Source organism: Indicator indicator, chromosome 19 (genome assembly GCF_027791375.1).
Source record: "Indicator indicator isolate 239-I01 chromosome 19, UM_Iind_1.1, whole genome shotgun sequence".
Taxonomy (NCBI): Eukaryota; Metazoa; Chordata; class Aves; order Piciformes; family Indicatoridae; genus Indicator; species Indicator indicator.
This window is the reverse complement of record NC_072028.1, coordinates 19,332,703-19,352,413: the sequence shown is the minus strand read 5'-3', so window position 1 is coordinate 19,352,413 and position 19,711 is coordinate 19,332,703. Positions and strand designations below refer to the sequence as shown.

General features: G+C 45.1%; 1 protein-coding gene across 3 annotated transcripts in view; it reads left to right on the top strand.

The window, feature by feature from the left end:
• Nucleotides 1–7,552: 7,552 nt before the first annotated feature.
• The window catches only part of CBFB (core-binding factor subunit beta), a 49,067-nt gene continuing 36,908 nt past the window's right edge, over nt 7,553–19,711 (top strand). For 2 of the 3 annotated variants that reach the window (XM_054389731.1, XM_054389728.1), the window contains exons 1-3: nt 7,553–7,630; nt 7,837–7,923; nt 12,484–12,600. In XM_054389731.1, the coding sequence (XP_054245706.1) occupies nt 7,553–7,630; nt 7,837–7,923; nt 12,484–12,600 (282 nt within the window). The remainder of the gene's footprint in view (nt 7,631–7,836; nt 7,924–12,483; nt 12,601–19,711) is intronic. The other variant, XM_054389729.1, reaches the window with a different exon arrangement.

The following is a 19,711-nucleotide window of genomic DNA, read 5'->3' as shown; positions in this document are numbered from 1 at the left end:
GCTTATTGATATTTTTATTTAGTTGGGCAAAGTCTTGAAACCCTTGAGTGCAGTTGGGACTTAATTTCTGCTTTTTCAAGGCAAAAAAAAAAGCTTCATAAATGCAATTGCTTTCCACCACTGGATCTGAGAGAGGAAAGAATTATAGCTCCAAGGTTACAAAATAATCTCTTTTGAATCCAAACTTGGACATTGTCTGTACCAAGACTGAATCACCTCTGCCAGTTGTACTGAGTATAATCAAAAGTGTAACAGACTAAAACACAGCTTGCTCAGAGATAAAGTTTCACTTGTGAAACAAGAGCAGGGCTTTGAGTCACCCTCTGTTTAGTTTTCTCCCCCACCATCTCAAATTCAGCCCAGGAGCAGCCATCCCCAGAAATCTTGAGATCCCATGTTTTGAATTTGAACATACCTTGTGCTGCTCATGTGGTGAGTTGGGGTTGTTCAGCCTGGAGAAAAGAAGGCTCCAGGGAGACCACCTTGATGGTCTTTTAGTGGTCAGTCTGGAAGCTGGGGACAGGCTTCTGAGCAGGGCCTGTTGTGACAGGACAAGGGTGATGGTTTGAACTGAAAGAGGGAGACTGAGAGTGGAGAGAGAAGGGAGAAATGTTTAACATTGAAGGTGGGGAGACCTTGGCTCAGGTTGCCCAGAGAGGTGGTAAATGCCCCATCCCTAGACCCATTGCAGTTCAGGTTGATGTGGCTCTGAGCAGCCTGCTCTAGTTGGAGATGTCCCTGTTTATTGCAGGGGACTTGGAATAGATGAGCTTCAAAAGTCCCTTCCAATCCAAACCATTCATGAATATGAAAGGATGGCTGCAGGACCAGATACTGGTGTTGTGCTGTCCTCCACATGAGCCACTGAGTGTGTGTCAACCAAGTTCTCACAGTGCTGTGCATGGTAACAGAAGGGGAAAACAACCAAACCGACAAACCCAAATCCCCTGAAGACTGGAAACAGAAGAGGAGCAAATAATAACCCAAACAGATGATTCATCTCACTTATCAGGTAGAGATTTGGCTGGTGGAGGCCACCAGAGCACGTGCTTGTTGTGACTGTTTCTTAGGGAGACTCCCTGCTTGTGGCTCCTTTGTGTCAGCTTCATTCCTTACTGTGGAAGGAAACCTCCAGTATCCTGGATAGGCAACTTGATATCCACTCTGAGCTGCCCGATTACTACTGTTGGCCTGTACTGGACCTGAGGAACTGAAACTGTCTGCATGGGTTGTCCTCATGTGGCTTCCTGGAAGTCCTTGGGGTCTGAACAGCGGCAGGGACTTCTAGAGCAGCTAGGAGATTACAGGTCTTGTCCAGCCCTTTTATGCCTTGTTCTGCTTAGTGTTTTTTATGACAGAGATATGAAAGGCTCTCTGCTAGAGCATGCCACCCCTCAAACCCATGCATACACTTCTGAAGAAGTTTTTAATGGATTAGGAGCTGCCATGTAATGAGACAGTGTGGTTGATAGCAGACTCAGAAGAAGCTGTGCCTGAACAACATCCAGCTGAGTGCCATTAGCGTAGTCCCTGTGCTGATAACAGCATCTCCAGAGCTAATTTCACAAAGGCAGCTTTCAAACACTTCCTTTTATGTCTGTAGGCTTGGGTGAGTCATGCCCTGTGCTCAGTTCAACTTTCTCCTCATTGCTCAACAGCAGGGATTAATGACAGTGCCTGGGCTCTTTACATGGAGATCTCAAGATCTTCATCTGGGGATCTCCAGTCATTTGATAGGTGGAGGCATTGAGGAATGAGAGGGGAAGTGATAGGCCCAAAATCACTTAGCAGGCCACAGGTGAGGTGGGAAGAGGCATCAAGTCCTGTCTTCTGCTTGCCAGACACTGGAGACTGAGTTCAGGTGTTTCTTTTCACAGTGCTGCAAGTGGTAAAAGTGGACAAAAAAGAAAAAAAAGGGGGGGGGGGGGGAGTGTGTAAATATAAAAGCTGCATAGTTCCATTGCCAAAACATGTACAGATGCCCCAGAATCTTAGAAATGCAGCCCTGCTTTGGTCACCATCAATGTCCCCAGTAACCAGTCTGAGAATCAAGAGGCCTTCTGGGACAAGCCGCTCTCCAATTGAGCGGTTCAGCTTTTGTTGCATCACTGGAGGAATAATTGGTGCTGATGTTCTCAAGTTTCTTCTCACACTGGTTTCTGAAAAGCACCCGTGTTCCCCTGGAGAACTGAAAGTATGGAGCCTGATTTGTCAGTTCATTATGGGTCCAGCTCAGTAACCAGAGGGCACCTTCATTACATCAGGCTCCTGCACCTGGTCTTACACTGCACTTGCACAGCTGCACATCCCTGATCACTTTACGATGAGTTGCTGGCATGCAAGTGTCAGAAGAGTGCATTCTGGTGGATGTCCCAGGCTGTACAGGCCATGCTTTGGTAGGAGAGGCCATGCAGGTATGTTATGGAAACAAAGGCTATTTCTTTGTGACACAAACTGTTAAACTGCCAGGGCTCAAAAGCAGAAAGCCCAGGGTGTCCAGATTGCCCAGTGGGGAAAAGGTGGTCTTTGTCATTTAGCCCTGCCCATGAAGACCTGGGTCTTTTGTTGCACTGTAGTAGTAATTCAGGTTGAAGCAGAAGTGTGAATGTAGCTCCTCCAGCACCACAGTCATTGCAACTGGGGTGCTCACTGGGCAGGCTGGGAACTTGGGCTTCAACAGCTTCAGCATGGGATGGCTCTGCTGTGTCCTGGCTGGGTACTCCAAGCGATTTGGAACACCAAAAGGCAGGCAGGAGTCTTGTGCTGATGAGGAAGGACCCCATTCAAGTTATTTCAAGTAGCACCTGCAGGCATCTTCTTTCAGGAGAAAGGCTCCAGCTTTGCTATCTGGAGAGATGTGTCTGTCTTTGTAGCCTGGCTGAGAGAAAGAAGACATCAGAGGTGCTGCTTCCTCCCTCATACCTGCCATGCTTAGCATTTTTTAGCTGGTAGGCAGCTTCCCACTCAGAATGCAAAATGAGATCGTTTTGTTTCATGGTACTGCTCTTATCTCTCTTTGTGTGCTAGGTAAGATGTTTAGGTATCGACTCTGGATGTAGCCAAGTTCTGCAAGTTGTGTGCTGTCACATTTGGAGTCCCTATATCCACCTCTACGTAAAGAACTTCCACAGATGTGAATTGACTCTAATAGCTCATGGCCCTCTGCATTGCCCATGTCCCTCATTAGGGTTGTTTTGGGAGGCTGAGATAAGATTGATCTTTATGCTGATGTATGCAGGCTAGACACGAAAGGCTGCTCTGGAGGCGAGTTAGAGCATTTCAGGATGGTTTCTGCACATGACTCTGGGTCCATGAACCAATCAGCAATACCTCATGCCACTGGTGGGATGGCTTCAAGGAGGATACTCTGGCTGGGAGCATCAGTTGTAGGAGTAAGGAAATAAAAATCAGTCTAGGGGGAAAAAGTCAGTTTAGCTGCTTAGTTTCTTCCCTTCTCCTTGAATTTCATTGAACCCATAAGCATAGACCTTGCGTAAGTGGATTGCATTTCACACCTATGTGCATAATTACACCTTGCAGACAGTTTATTAATGGATCTATAATCATAGAGTAGCTTGTATGTACATAACACTGGTGTTTGATTATGCTGCAGCTGCCATAGATCAGTGGATACCCAGGAGCCTGGCTCATTAATGTCTCACATGTGAGAAATCTAGAGAACAATATCACATCAGTGCCATGCAGTGGTTCATCAAATACTGGTACCTCGGGGAAAGCAGAGGTGTTAAAGACACAGTGGAGAAGGGTTAGAGAAAGAACAGTGTATGCAGGACTTGGCACTTGAAGAAAGCAACCTTTGTCAAAAACCTCCCACCTGTAAATCTTTCAGTGGTGTCCTGTTTCAATTATCCACATTTTCTTTTGAAAAAGGGTCTGCTCTGAGAAACAGCTCTGAAAGCATCATGCCTACAAGCTACACATAATGGGCTGGGTTGAAAGGGACCTTAAAGGTCATCTAGTTCCAACCCCCCAGCCACGGGCAGGGACACCTTCCACTAGACCAGGCTGCTCAACCTGGCCTTGAACACTTCCAGGGAGGGGGCATTTCTGGCTTGACTATTTCTGGTTTGTGGAGGCAACTCACCCAGAGGCCTGATGGACAGCTTAAGCTATTGGGTGCCAACAGATGAAGGATTTACAGACCCCTAGGAAAGGCTACAAACATTTGAACAGCCAGAGCCACCCTGAAAGGGTTGGCAGAGAGATGACTGAGACACCTTTAGGAAGCAGTTGCATTTGGATATGCACAAAGAGGAAAGGTTCTAGCTTGGTTTGGTGTGTTGACGACACAGCGCTACAAGCAAAAATGAGTTTGGCGAGCTGTAGAATTCCCAGGAGTTTGTATCCCATCTCCGACACGATAACCTCAGCTCTCCCTCTCATGTCCCCCAGCTCTACCACCTGCAAAGCTGCTTCTGATCTCTGTTGACTGCCTGGCCAGTGGCCAGCGACTCAGGCCAAGCAGAGTGGAAATTCTGCTGCAGCCTTTCTCACAGCGAAGACGTTCATTTGCGTGCCTCTCCTCTGCTGAACTTCTCTGTCTGTCAGAGCTGAATTGCCTTGTGAAATGTTGGAGCTGCCTGGGGTAGAGAGAAAGAAGAGATGGTCCAATTTTATAAATTTTCCTTCCAGGAATCTTTTCCTCCCAGTTTATTTCTTATGAAGGAATTGGTTCCCTTCACTAAAGAGTTATTTTTCAGAGCAAAAGTTACTTGTGTGTGTGTCAGCTTAGTGTAGAGAAACTGGAAAAATCCAACAGAATAATCACAGAATCACAGAATTGTTAGGGTTGGAAGGGACCTCAAGGATCTTCTAATTCCAACCCCCCTGCCATGGGCAGGGACACTTCACACTACATCTGGTTGCCCAGAGCCACATCTAGCCTGGCCTCCAGGGATGAGGCTTCCACCACCTCCCTGTGCAACCTATTCCAGTGTCTCACCACCCTCATGGTGAAGAATTTCTTCCTAACATGCAAACTGAATTTGCCCATTTCTATTTTTGCTCCATTCCCCCTAGTCCTATCATTAACTGACACCCTAAAACGTCTCTCACCAGTTATCTTGTGATACTGTGCCACCGTTTTCCACCTCAGCACCTCTCAGCTCTCCTGTTTTTGCATCAGACCAACTGAAGCAACAGACAGAGGCAGTGCTTGATCTGTTACAGACTTTCCAATAATACTGACTCACTTTATTTAAAACAAAAAACTTTGCAGTGGAGAAAGGAAACTCCAAGATGACAAAGGTTAGACAAAGAGCTGCATGGAGGAAAGCAGTCAAATCGGGCGTTGTTTCCAAAATCTGTGCCAAGGTCACAAACCCAAACTTGCTGGGTGATTATGTCTCCTGTATCTTATTTTAGGGCTTTACAACCACTCATCTTGCTTTTGACCTTGGTGAGTAATTTTTTTTTTCCCCCCAGCTTGTTGTTTGGGAGAAGGCTCAGTCAGTTTGGGGGAAGTGAGGAGGTGGGAACTGGGTGATGTACTAGCAAGAAGTGAAAGATTATTGGAGGTTAAGGGAGCAGATTTCTACCTTATGAACTTGGCAGCTCTCCTGCAGGTCTACGCTCTTGGTATTGATCATGTTGTGAGATGAATAGTGATATGGATTTTTTTTTTCCCTTTTTTTAAAATGTCTTATTTTGGGACCTTTAAATGTGCCTGACATTCAGGAGAATTTCACTTAAGGGTTGATATAAATCTAATTGAATCAAGATAATCTATAACACTTTAATGTTTTCAATCTCAGTGTATTTCCTTTTTCTATTTGGTTATGAGTGAAGAAAGCTTTTAAAACCATTCTTTTAACTTCTGAATTTAGACAGGGATCTGTGTTTTGGTAATGTTCCCAAACTGGGAAGATTCAGCTTAAACACATACAGAGTTACTGCCTCAATCTGCAGTATGTATTACATATCTTTTTATAATATTGTCTATGCTTAGCAAGAAAATGTTAGTTTTGTTCTTTTATGAAGTTTACACACAATTAGTTAAGAGATCCAGATGCTTCCCTCCTTTTTCTTTTTTTATATTAATTTGCTCATACTTGATTCAGATCATGCCTTCTGGCTAACCTCAGCATTGCCCTCTTCCAATTTGCATGAGTACGTGTAAAGTTAAGATTGTAATACTGAGAGATTAGAAAACCTCATTTCTTTATCAAGAGATCTAATACGCTCTAATATTTTTCTCTTGGCAGTAGGTAATCGTAATATCCAACTGTTGTTTTTTTGTGTGTGTGAAGCTGCTCTTTACAATACTGCAGAGCTGCTAAAAACCTGGGGAAGTCAGACCTTGGAACAGGCTGCCCAGGGAGGTGGTGGAGTCACCATCCCTGGAGGTGTTTAAGAAACCTGTGGACATGGCACTGTGGGTCATGATTTAACAGCCAGGGTGGTGTTGGGTTAGAGGTTGGACTCGATGATTTTGGAGGTCTCTTCCAAGCAAAACAATTCTGTGATTCTGTGAGTTGTTGTGGGAAAACAATGCATCAAGGCATGTATGAAAAAATGGATTTGGGGACAAGAGATGATGTCCTGCTGAGCTCCTTTGTTGAATTAGCCTGTTTCAGGCTGCAACCTTGGTGCTATGCTTTCTAAGCACGAACTTTTGAAGTGCTAGGTTTTTGGCTCTAGGTAGCCGGATTTCAAAGGCATGCTTTGAAGCAGTGGGTGCTTGGCTCTCCCCAGGAACAAGCGCCTTGCTTGTGGTCTGAGGAGGCGCAGCGACTGATACAGCCCCCTTCGGTTGGCGGGGCTTTGATAGCTGTGAGGCAACGATTCTGGGACCACCCTTCGGCCCTTCACAGCACCTCCTGGGGCGGGTCAGCTCCCGCTGGTCCATGAAGGGGGCCGGTGGGACGCCAGCCCTGTCACTTTCTGCCGCACCGGACCCACGGCGCTGGGGGGCGACACGACGCGGCCGCCTCTCCCCTCTCCGCCCGGAGCAGGTGCAGGGGCTGGCCGCGACAGGCCGCCGAGTCCCCGCTGTGATGGGACGGCCGCCACCGGGGCAGCGGGCATCGCCGAGGCTGCTCCCTTCGAAGCAGGAAGCCGGAAACCATCGAGACAAGCCGCGTTAACGAGAGGAGGGGGGAAGCAAGAGGGAGCCACGGCGCTCTCCTCAAACCCTGAAGGGTGAGTCAGGCCCGGCTGCGGCGATAGGGACGCCGGGCGGACACCGACTCAGCCCCTCCATCCCGCTTCCCGCCTCAGACGAGGCGAAGGGAGGGAGGGAGAGGCAGAGGCGCGTCCCCGCGGCGCATGCGCGGCGGAGTTGTGAATGGTGCGGCTGTTCGGGCCGAGTTTACGAGCCGGGGAGGAAGTCGGAGGGGAGGGAGGGAAAGAGAGCGAGCGGGGAGGCGGGAGCGGGCGGCGGCGGCTGCTGCTGCTCCTCTGAGCGGCGCGGCGAGGGGAGGAGGGAGAGACAGGAGGGAGGGGGGCGCCGGCGGCGGGGGCTAACAAAGGGCGAGGCGAGCACTGGGGCTGGGACAGCGCGGGGCGGGCAGCCGGCGGCGGCCCCACCACCATGCCGCGGGTTGTCCCCGACCAGCGGAGCAAGTTCGAGAATGAGGAGTTCTTTAGGAAGCTCAGCCGCGAGTGCGAGGTGAGGCGGCGGAGAGGGCGCCCCGCAGCTTCCCTTTACCTCCGCCGCGGGAAAAGTTTCGGCGGAGGGGCCGGGGGGAGCCCCGCGCCTTGCCTGGCGTCAGCCGCGGCGAGGGAGCTGAGCCTGACGAGGCGCAGTCAGTGCACTCCGCTACCCCCTTATCGCCGGCATTGGCCCCTCCTGATTGCGCGCCCTGTTCCCCGCAGATTAAATACACCGGCTTCAGGGACCGGCCCCACGAGGAGAGGCAGGCCCGCTTCCAGAACGCCTGCCGCGACGGCCGCTCCGAGATCGTAAGTTGCGCCGGGCTCCCCTCGGGGCCCGACGGGACCGGGCCGGGGCGGCCGCCGGCGCCTGTCCGCCGCGGGCAGGGTGACGGCCGGGGCCGGGCAACGCTCCCGGGCCCCTCGGCCGCTTTCCTTCTTGTTTGTAAAAAATACGAAGTTTGAGGGAGCTTTGAAAGTGGAAGGCTTGGGAATAGCAAAGCTGGAACGCTGGGGTGTGGTGGGAGCGGGGTGCTGCCGGGCTCAGGGTGCGGAAAAGTTTCCTTCGGGAAAAAGAAAAATTACATCTGCCGCCTTTCAGCCGCTGAGGGAAAAGCGGGTTTGGTTGAAAGGCAGCGCTTCTCTCCCTTCAGGAGCAGTGCTTTTTCCGCTAAAACGCCTCAGCTCGCTGTGCTTTCACTGGGGCGGTGAAAGCGTGGTTGACTGGAGCGCAGGGTTAAGGGGAGGTGATGGGAGGTGAGGAAAATCTCCCTTCAGAGCCACTCGCCGGTGCGCTCTGCTCCCCGGGCACGTGTTACGGTTGTAAGCTGTATTTCAATAGGGCAACTTTCTTTTTTTAATTTTTTTTTCTTATTATTTTTTTTTTCCCCCTCCCCGGAAATAGTAGCTTTCAGAAATGAGTAAAAATTGTACAGAAGATGCTCGCTAAAAGTCTTAAATGTGCTGTTTGGTGTATTTGTGAACTAGATCAAAGGCTTTGACAATTAGGCTTTGAAACTCACAACTTCAGTCCAGTTCTTCTCATTCATTAAGATTAGTTACAGACTGCTTTCTTCTGAATTGAGAAGTGAGATGAAGTATGGCTCGGAGTAGTCAAGAACCGACCAGTTAATTTCCTGGTTTGATTTTTGCTGTGTGTTCCTTCCACAGGATCATTAGCTCAGACTATGAGAATGAAGTTCTTAACTCTTCACTGTTCTTGAAATGAAGAAGTAACCTCTCTTTCATTTAGAGTATATGATGAAGGATGAGGTAAAATTCCATTCCCATAGAAAATAACCCCTACTTTTGCCTAGGTTGGTTTGAGATCATCCTTTAATTCCACGTGGTATAGATATTACCAGTCAGCTCCCAATGAAATTATTCTCATGCACAGTGAAAATCAGACTTCTGCACATCCAAACACAGCAGTTACTGCAGCTGATTTGTTCATTGGCTTTTGTGAGTATGGGGATAAGACACTCAAGTACATGGTCATCTTTCACTGAGTAACTTTATTTTAGCCCTGCTTGTTATCTGTGGTCTTAGAACCTGTAATACTGTTTTGTGAGAGGCCCTTTCTAGTCACTCTCTTAATTTTACTGTTGGTTTGTTGTTTGCCTTTTTGTTTTTTTTTTTTTTTAACATTCATTTTTCATTGTACGTGTTTTGCTTCCTTGAAGAAGTCACCAGGGAGACAATGGGTAGGTAAGGGAGTGTAGTTTGCTTGTGTTAGAAGTTCCTGGACAGGTGAAAGTGCACAGTGTACCCGAGTCCTTCCCTAAAAACTAAAGAACGTGTAGCTGATGGTAATCAGCTGCACAGGCTGCAGTGGAAAGCTACTTTATTTCTGTAAATGGGGAGTCACTGTAGTTTCACCTTTTTACTTCTAAGCCTTTCTCTGCCAGGACTTCACCCCGTGGAAGCAGGCAGTGATACCTGCCCTGTGTATTTTTACTTCTACTTAATTATAAAACAGCCTCCTGAATTTCTTGTTCGGAAACATCTGGTTTTGTTTTGTGAGAGGGGCACAAGTAGTCAGGTTTATTTAGAAATGGAGTGTGTGTAATGACTGATGTTAAAAAAAAAAAAAAAAAAGCTAGCAATTTGACTGGTTTTTCAGTTTTGAATGTTTTTTCCAGACATCAAGGATTTATTCTTTTATCTCCAAAGGGAGCTTTTGCAAAAAGAGCTCACATATTTTTTAGCAGGCAAAAAAAAAAATAAGAAAAAACCCAAAGCAGAGAGCAGCTTAGGGATTTAGTGTAGAACCAGCAGTGGGGTTTTGGTTAGTTCTGCCAAACAGCTCTTGATTAAATAAAATGATTACCTTTGAGAAAGAAACTGTGAAATGTCAGGTAAGATTTGGAGTTTATTGGCATAACTTTACAGCTTCAGTTTGTGTTGAGTATATTCCTCACAACCTGTTTGTTAGGAAGGTTCATGTATTCATGTTGTCTACGTAGGGGTCAGGTCACCCCTGTGCTACCTGCTCAGCTTTTTGCAAAGTTGGAGGAATTTTAGATTGAGCTTTAAAAGGCTCTGGATACTAAAAAAAATTGTGGTGTGTTTTGTTTTTTTGTTTTGTTTTTTTTTAACTTTCAAGTTCAATGATGTGATTTTGATTTTTTTAAATATCTTTTCTAATTTGCTTAGTGATGGAGATTAGTGAGACCTTCCTCAAGTTTTTCTGTGTTTAGCTATGATTTTTGGCTTGAGAAGCATGTGAGTGTCTTAATTGGATGGCTTAAAGGGAGGGAACAAGCTTCAAAAATCAGGGAATAATTCTATATAGCTTTTATTAATAACTGATGGGTTGCCTGCATGATTCTGTGAGGATTTTGTACTTTCATTTTCTTCTTTTCTCTTGTATTTTTTTTGCATGGCTCTCCTGCACAAATCCGAGGTAGAAGCAAGGAGACGTGGGCACCTCACTGCCTCACTTGGTTTCCCAGAAAGCAAATAGAGTGCTTCTGAGCCAGTATCCTTGGGATGTGCAGACACTGGGGTGGTCTGAAGGGCTGCAGTGCCCTCTTGGTCCACATTCTGAGATCTCCCTCCTTGCGTTTTAAGTGCATAAATGAAGGAGTATAAAAGGCATATTAGCTAAAGGTGCTAGGAGGTGATAAGGTTCTTGAACAAACTAAATAGTGACGGCTTACAAGTCAAAAACGTCTGGAGATGGTGTGAATTTTTTTGTTGATACATTAAGAGAACCACTTGGAAAAGCAAAGGAGTGATAAGAACTCGTCAGCCTGATATGGATGGTCTGCAGCCCTCCCAGTTTTGGTACCTCCTATTTGTGCAAGCGTACCCTTGATGAAGCTGCTGTTTCAGTGATAGAAACGTTTGTCTTTGCTTATTGTAGGGAGGACAAATACTCATGTACCTAGACAATAGCCCTACTATTAGTAGGAGCAATTCCTCCATTGTAATGACAAGGAGAATGTGCCTGACAGATTTGAAAAATAAATACTTTTTTTTTTTTTTTTTTTTTTTTTAAATCTGCTTTGAAGGATGGTGTGGCACAGAACCTGGTTGCAGAGTATTAGCATCACTTGGTGGAGGGGGAAAAAGTCAAGACAAGGCACTTCTACTTTCAAAATGGGAGGTATTAATCCTGTGACAGCCTTGCAGTGCACCACCGGAACTGTCTTAAATAACATAGAGAGAGACCTTTTGTGTCATAGGTAGCAGCGCAGTTAGGCTACAAAGTTGCTGAATTTTGGGGCTGCTTGGAAAAATGCTGCTTGTAAGGAAATGCCAAATTGTTAGAGCAATGTTTGTATTGCTTTTAAGAAAAAAACCCTGTGTTCTGGATTAATGGATTGTGGTAATCAATACGATTATTTGATTGCCATGAATTACATTTAACCCTGGGATTTTGAGTAGAGTAGAGTTTTATTTTGGGGAGCATCTTGGAGTACTTTGAGGGCATGTGGGAGTATTTTGCATGCTTTTAGGACATTTGTGTAGCAGAGAAAGGTGTAAATACTCTGACTCCAAGTTCTACTTGCAAAAAAAAAAAGTTATTTATTTGGTATCTACAAGCTGACTTCGTGGCTTGGAGTTGATGTACAAATAAATGCAGAGTTTATGAAGCAAACTGAATTGTATGTTCCTTTGAAACCTAGAAAATTACTGACTTGAAAGCCACATTTGCTTTTTGCTGTTATGGTTGTCAGTCCCTTTAATGGTTTTTACAAAGGGCTACAGTAGAGGATTCCTATGGTTGCCTCCTTCCCACTGGCACCGCATCTGCTGGTTTGGATGTCACTGGTGTCTTAATGTGGCATGAGCACTTTGTCCTGTGAAGTTTAATTGAGCTGTATGTCAATGCTGCTTGCCTGCAGACAATAAAATAGGGGCATCTCCATTTCAGTTCAGAGAAGTATTTGAGTACAAGCAGATTGGGAAAGGAGAGAGGAGCCCTTTGCTGTTAAAAAGACCTGTTACTAAGGCCAAGCTCAGGAGTTCATTTTCCTCCTGCAGTACTTCTTTTAGAGATTCTGTGCAAGCTCTTGAAAGAGCACAGGCAATTTTTAACGTTGCAGGTACTGAGTCTCTGTGCAGGGCGTCCAGACAGAACTGAAAGGACAGATCCTAATGTCAGCAAAACTGATTTGAAGAAAAGTATTGATTCCATGTTTTATTTTCTATCCAAAGCAGCCAATGGCAAATGTTGTCAAAATGGAATCAGATGTTTGTAACTTAATACTTAAAGAAAAATGATGAGTGCATGTTTTTGACTTTAAGTATTCTCTCTGCTGCCTGGCTTAAGACATAAACTGATGTAAAAATAAATGACTGCCTGCATAATTTATGTAATGTCTTGCTCCCTGATCCTGTTTGTATTGATTTTTCTAAAAGGCTTTTGTGGCCACAGGAACCAATCTGTCTCTCCAGTTTTTTCCGGCCAGCTGGCAGGGGGAGCAGCGACAGACACCGACCCGAGAATATGTCGACTTTGAAAGAGAAGGAGGCAAGGTAAGAAGGAAATTGTTGCCACTGAAAGAAATTTGTGTGCCGTGCTGCTGGTCTTTATTAGTTCTATTACTAATATTTCACAGTTTGGCTTTGTGTAGGTAGTCACATGAGTACCACTGAGAGCTGGCAGGATAAAATCTGGTTTCGCTTCGCTTTAATATCTCTGGAGACAAACACGTGGGCAGTGCTGGTGGCTTTTTAGTGTTTTGAAGAACTTGATTTCTGCTGTCATGCTGAGGTGATCAAATGCTGGGCAACAGTTGAAATTTGGTGTGGAGCAAGTGCTGCTAAAATGGTTCAGAAATTAGACTTGGTCCAGTGGATTGTGGTAGGCTAATGAAAATTTGCAGTTTGAACAGGTTTTCTTCAGTGGGTCTTGGGTTGCCAGTTGACAGAGCAAGGGTCCAGTGTGCTGCTTAGTGGAATGAAATGTGTTTCTCAGTTTCACTAGGAGCAGCTTTGCATTCAGAATTGATTTCTGAACTTTTTTTTTTTTTTTTGCTGAGGTGGCTGTCCCATAGAATGCTCTTGAAAGGTAGCATTTACCGATGACAGTGATGGTTGCTCTAAAGCTGTGTTAGACTTAAAGGCAGAAACCTTGCCTTAGTCTCATCTGAATCAAGTTCCTGAAATCACTTAGAGCTGGTTTTGTTTTACAGGAAAAACATCTTTTAAATCTAGCTGCCATCACTTATCTATGCTACTGTAGATGCTTTGGGACTGATCCAAAGATCACTAGGAGATTTCCTGCAGACCTCAGTAGGTTTGGACCAGCACTTAAGTCCCCAGAGCCTTCCTTTTTCAGCCTAATTTCTCTATAATTGTTCCATTTAAAAGTTTTGGGTTTTTTTTTTTAGTAGACTACAAAATTCTTTTGCCTAAAACGTTTTGGTTGTGTTTCCCCCCCCCCCACTCTTGTAACAAGTAACAGCTAATGCTACCAAACCTACCAGGCTGCAGGAAATGTTTGAAGCACATTTAGGTTTAATGGCATGTTGGGTCTTTTAAATGCTGCTAGGTGGAAGGTAAATATTTCCTATGGTGGGAAAACTTGATTGGAAGGAAAAAAAAAATTCCTGAGGGCAGATATGGTATTTGGAATTCAAGTTAATGAGGCTTTTTGGAAGAAAAAATTGTTTTCCATTTAGTCCTGTGAGGCTTGCAGAAGTCTGACAAATTGGGGGAGAAGGAGTGAGGTTGGCTGTGCTGGGTACTGGCTGCTTTGCTAAGGAAACTGAATTGAATCTGGCTCTTGCTGAAAAATATTGATTCTGGCTCACAATTGAATGAGGAATTTTTCTTGTAATGTGTAAGAAGACTGAGGTCTCTCTTGCCAGTTCAAAACTAATTTTATTTACTGGGATGATTTTTGTAACTTTGTTTTCTCTGAATGAGTTCTTCAAGTACTGAACGACTTCATCCATTTTCTTGTGTTTTAATCATGGAAGAGCCTGGTAGATGTGCTGTGTATTAAAATAGAACATGAGCCTCCCTAATGAATGCCACTCCCTGTTTTATGTGTGTTTACAGTAAATTCTGGAGTGCTTCACTTAAAATGCTTAGAAGATCTTTGTCTGAATGAGGCTAGAGGTGGACAGGCTAATAAATGGGAATAGTGTTGCTGTGAACAAATCACAAATTCACCCTGGCCATCAAACTTTACTGCTGTAAATCACATGTGAGTGCTCTGCCCAGAGCTCAGCTTGTCTGAAGTTCTGGGAGTGGCTTCATTCAGCAGAGGAGTCAGCAGAATGGGGAGAGTGTTTCTTTACCTTATCAACACAAAACACTGAAGTGCTTCGTACGAATTGTCTTGAGATTTGGTCCCCTGCAGATTGTTGTCACTTGGTTTGATTAAGAATTGCTTTCACAGACCTCAGCAGTCTCTTTAACACCATGTGATTTTTCCTAGCTCTGTGCAACGTTGTTTTATGAGCTTTGATTCTGGAGGCAGTGCATAATGTGTGTTTGTTCATCACTGGATTTGAGCCAGCAAGGCATGTTTTTAATTATATGAATAAAAAACGGCTGGGAGGGGGGTAGGGGGGTGGGGGTGGGAGAGCTGTCACTTAATTATTATTTCAGGCTTTAGTTTGAGATCTAGAATGTAGATAAACTTAACCAACAGGAGAATTATTTTTATTTGGGAATTCTGCTTCAGTGTTTAGCTAAGCAAATGATGGCTCAAAATAGTTTACCCAGAGTTGAAGTGTGTCACCGTTGTGCCTAAGGAGTTTTGTACACAGACTGACAAAGCTACCACTGCTGGAGCTGCTTCCTAAATGATGAATTTTAGGTAGAGGAGCACACTTGTGAATCTATGTCAGAGTTAGGATTCTGTGAGCATCTCCTTCACAGGCTTGAGGTTTTTCACCCTGGTATTTCTTAACCAAGGGGTTTTTCCATGTGCTTAATTTGCCTTTTAATTGGCTGGCATCTGATGCTTACAATGGTTGGGTTAAGCCTCTGGTGGATACCCTCTCTTCATTAATTCAAGAGTTGGGTAGCCAAGTGTTCACTTAATGTTTCTACTTGCTTTAAACTCAAGCCTTAACTCTTTTTCTCGAGATAGTTTTAAAGATTCTGCGCTGTCTCTTACCAGCAGCAAATTTAATTGCACGTTTGAGCAATTTTTCAGGTTTGTCATATAGCAAAAGACAAAGTAGTACTAAAAATAGGTCCCTGGATTGTAAAACTGATAGAACATTGTTTTTCACTGTGATTGTGGGGGACATCAAATTCAGTGTATGTCCTCGCTCTGGATATCTGAACCATACCAAGGCTTCCTCATCCTTTGTGTTGTCAGCTGATACCCTGTTTGGTGGGGTTTTAAAGAATAGGTGAATGGATGTTGCTAAGAAATTCAGAGACAGTGTAACAGTGGAATACATGGCCTGAAATCTCACTTCATTGAACACTTGGGATGGGACAGAGAGCTCGGTTTTCATCTTGGTTCTTTGGTATCATTAATTACTTAGACTAATTTTGTTGTGCTTACTGACATTCTCTAATTTCTACTCTGGCTTTATACAGGTACCTTGTGAACTTCAGGCTTAAGTGTGTGTGTGTGTGGACTCAAAACCTACTTTTATGGCAAGTCCCCTTGTTTTGTGAAGAGCTGTCAGATCAAGCTTTCCTCACATGATTCATTCTGTGTAATTCTTGCACAAGATATAATGTCCCAGGATTTTGTTTGTTATTTGAGATGTTTATATAGCTCTCAGGTATCCTCTTTTGTCGTTTCAATACCAGCCACTGCACTGGTGGAGTGTGTGAAGTTGTTTTACTTCCCCTCCCCTTCACACTGCTGTTCTCCATCTCTCTTCTAAGGCAGCTGAACTTCCTGTCTGCTGTTGAGCGGCTGCTGCTCACAAAGCAGAGTCTTCAGCACGGGCTTCTTTCAGCTGAATGTGCTGTGAACTCTGGAGGAGAGCACATCAGGCATGATTTAAATCGATTCAGAGTGCTTGCTTTGCCACATCTGGGAGGGAGCTACAGTTTCTACTCATTAGACTTTGTTCTAGCCATGACTAAAGATTGCCAGACCTCAGTTTGCTCCCAGAAGATGCTGGGTTTCTACTCGTGCAGTTACAACTAAGAAATTGTATTTGACTATAAGCTGATGAATTTAAAGAGCTGAAAATCTCTTCTGCTGCAGACATCACAGAACTGGATTGAGGAAGAGAAGTGTTGCATCTGAATTAAAACTATATTAAAATGGCAGCTGACAGTACCAGTTTTCCCCATGGATCCTCTTTCCTTACTAGAGGTTTGATGGCTGCGGCTTGTCCCCAGATCATCTTTTTCTTTTCTGACTTCCCATAGATGATATTGGGGTGGTGCAATGGCTGCTTCATTTTCAGAGCAAATGCAGTTCCTGGTCAAACACAGGATCACCAGGGGAATTTACTTGGAGAAAGTGAAGGCTTAATTGATGAGGAATACCTGAATATCAGGTTAACCTGTACTGTGTCAGAGGTTTTACTTCATTTTCTTTGGGCCTCACCACTTCATCAAGAATTTAGACAAAAGATTTAGTCATTCAAACAGAGTTGGAGCAGTACCTTTCTGTTTCCTTCTTTTTAGGTATGGTTACTTTTAATAATTCAGTAAGAGTCTCTGATTTACAGTTTCAGCTCTCATTTTGCCCTTGCTAAAGAGCCGTATTTCATTAAGTTCCTGTATTTTCAGTCCTGCAGTATTTGGGGTTTTTGGTTTTTGCACTATCACCGTCTAAGATGTTCTCACAGTTAGCAGTTACTTGTGTGTGTTCCCTGCACTCCACTGAGTCTTGGGACAAAAAAAGAATATGAGTTTAGTTTTGTTAATCAGTGGGAAAAGATGTCTGGAGGTAGGGCTGTAGGGAGGAAACCAGAAGGATGCTAGAGCCATAATGTTAATTAAAGATGGTACTGTGGTGTGCCCCACCACATAGGGCAAACTCAGCCATGAGCTGCATGTGGTCTTAACTGTTACCAACACTTCATGCTCTTAGTTGTCTGCTCCTTCAACCTGTTGTTAAAGGTCTCTGTTGAGGGCACTTCAGGGGACAGTGCTACAGCCCTAACAAGTTGAGCATCACCTAACAGACATTGACGGAGCTGTTTGCGTGGTGGAGACACATGGGTCTGTAGGATGTAACTTAGTTAAGAACTAGCATATGTCAACCTCTAAGGGGTATCTTGGTATTTTGTGGGTCACCTTTTAATATGTGAAGTCAGCTGCTGAGGCTATTTTGTTTCCTAGGAGCTATCCTTCTCATAAATGCTTTCTTTCGGAGGACAGTGTAGTTGCTTCCAGATCTGAAGTCGAGCTGGGGTTTGTTGCACAGCTCCCTACAGTCCTTGCCTGATTTTTAGCTAGTCCTTTAATCACTGACAGGTTAGGATAATGTTATTTTGTGGCCAGACTTACATTTTCATCTGCTGTTGTCTGCCTTGGTGCTAGCAGAATTCCTCTTCTGGCTTAGTCTCAGCTTGTTTCAGGGATGTGGCACTTGGAAGATCTGACTGATGCCTGTCCTCAGAGTTGGTGCTTTTCCCAAGCACCCTTGAACAATTGTTCATCCTTCCACCTGGGTGTTCCTAATGACCCCACAACCCCAAAAATCGTGGTAACCAGGCAGAGATTGTTCTGTGAAGAGCAACTGAGGGACAATCAAGGTACATCAGTTGCTGAGCTGTGTGCTTGGACCCTTCAGGGTTCTTTTGCTTGCTTCAGCCAGGGGAAATGGAGTTGCCCTGATGAAACCCACATCACTCTCATTCCTTTTTTTTATGTCTCAGGCTTTTTCTGTAAGTTTTAAACAAGGAAGTCAGTGTGTGGTGACTCTAACAACAGATCAATGGGCTTGGAAGTGTATGCAGTTTGTTGTACCCAGCCTGACTAAACATCTTCGTTTGTTCTTGGAATTGCGTGGTGGGAGTCCTGCAGAGGCTTGATGGATAAGAAGAATCCACTGTTCTGGATGGTTCCTTCGGTCAGTTTTCATCCAGAATCATCTCTATGATCTGGAGAGAGTATGACTTTTCTATAGATGCTTGTGATTCTGAGTTTTCATAGAATTGTCAGAGTTGGAAGGGACCTCAGGGATCATCTAGTTCCAACCCATGGGCAGGGACACTTGACGCTAGATCCATCCAGCCTGGTCTTCAAAATTTCCAGGGATGGGGCTTCTACCATCTGCCTGTGTGACCTGTTCCAGTGTCTCACAACCCTCACAGTTTTATTACTGTGTTTGTGCTTAAGAGTCTTCTATTTAGGAGAGACAGCTCAGTTTCTTTCTTCTCCTTCTTCTTTTGCCACAGATACAGCATTTCTTTCTTTATGCTTCTACACCATTTTTGATTCAGAGGAGAGTGAAACTTCCTCTTGTTTTGCCTAGCTGCTTTGAGGTGTTGGTCATTATGACCTGCTGTTGCATAGAGGAGAGCTAGCTAATTGAAAACTTCGTTTGAAGACAACTGGGCATAATGTGTCTGCTTATCCACCCTCAGAACTGGGAGATGCCTCTGTCTGCATCCAGTTTATGCACTGTCACCAGTTAGCAAAGTGGATTTGGGGAGGAGGAATCTTGAGAGCTGATGGCTCATTAGGTACATGTTGTCCTGTGCTGGGTAGCTGGACAGTTGTTCTTGCAGAGTGATTTATCACTGGGTGACCTCTGTCACTAGAGCATGAGTCACACCAGGCCTCTCTCATGTGACAAGTACCCACAGCCTTTTCCTGGGAATCCTGTCACTCCTCCCATCCTCCAGGGACCTGTGCAGCCTTGTTCATGCACTGTGGTGCATGCAGTGATGGTGCAGCTCCTGAGCAGTGCTTGCAGCACGGCTGGTTGTGATGGCTACCAACCTTTTCTGTGGCTCACAGAATCATGAAGGTTGGAGAAGACCTCTGAAATCACAGAGTCCAACCATTAACACTGCCAAGTCCACCACTAAACCATGTCCTTAAGTCCATTTTTTTGAACACTTCAGGCACGGTGACTCCACCACTACCCTGGGCAGCCTGTTCCAGGGCTTGACAACCCCTTCAGTGGAGAAATTCTATGTGCAACCTAAACCTCCCCTGGCACAACTCGAGGTCATTTCCTCTTGTACTGCTGTTCCTTGTTACTAGGGAGAAGAGACCAACCTCCATCTCACTCCAGCCTCCTTTCAGGTAGTTGTAGAGAGCCAGAAGGTCTCCCCTCAGCATCCTCCAGGCTGAACAACCTCAGTTCCCTTAGCTTCTCCTCACAAGACTTGTGCTCCAGGCTCTTCACCAGCTTTGCTGCCTCCCTAACTACTTAAAACCTGCCATCAGTAAATCTGTTTCAGATTAGGCTTTATTCCATCATGTAGTAGCAGTTAGTCAGACTTACATACAACCTTCAACTTCTTCTGGTGGTCTAAACACACTTGTGTAGACAAGCCTTCAAAGTTGCTCTGATGCCATCATCCTCAAGCTGCCCAGAGAGGACCAAACCCAGAGCTAGCAAGGGATTTAGGAAAGCAGCTCTGTAGAAGGGGCAGATGAAAGCAGTGCTGGAGGTTTCTGCCACAGGGATCCTGGGGGAAATCCAGACGCTTGGGATTGTTGAATCCCTCTCCTTTGCATAATCAGTCTC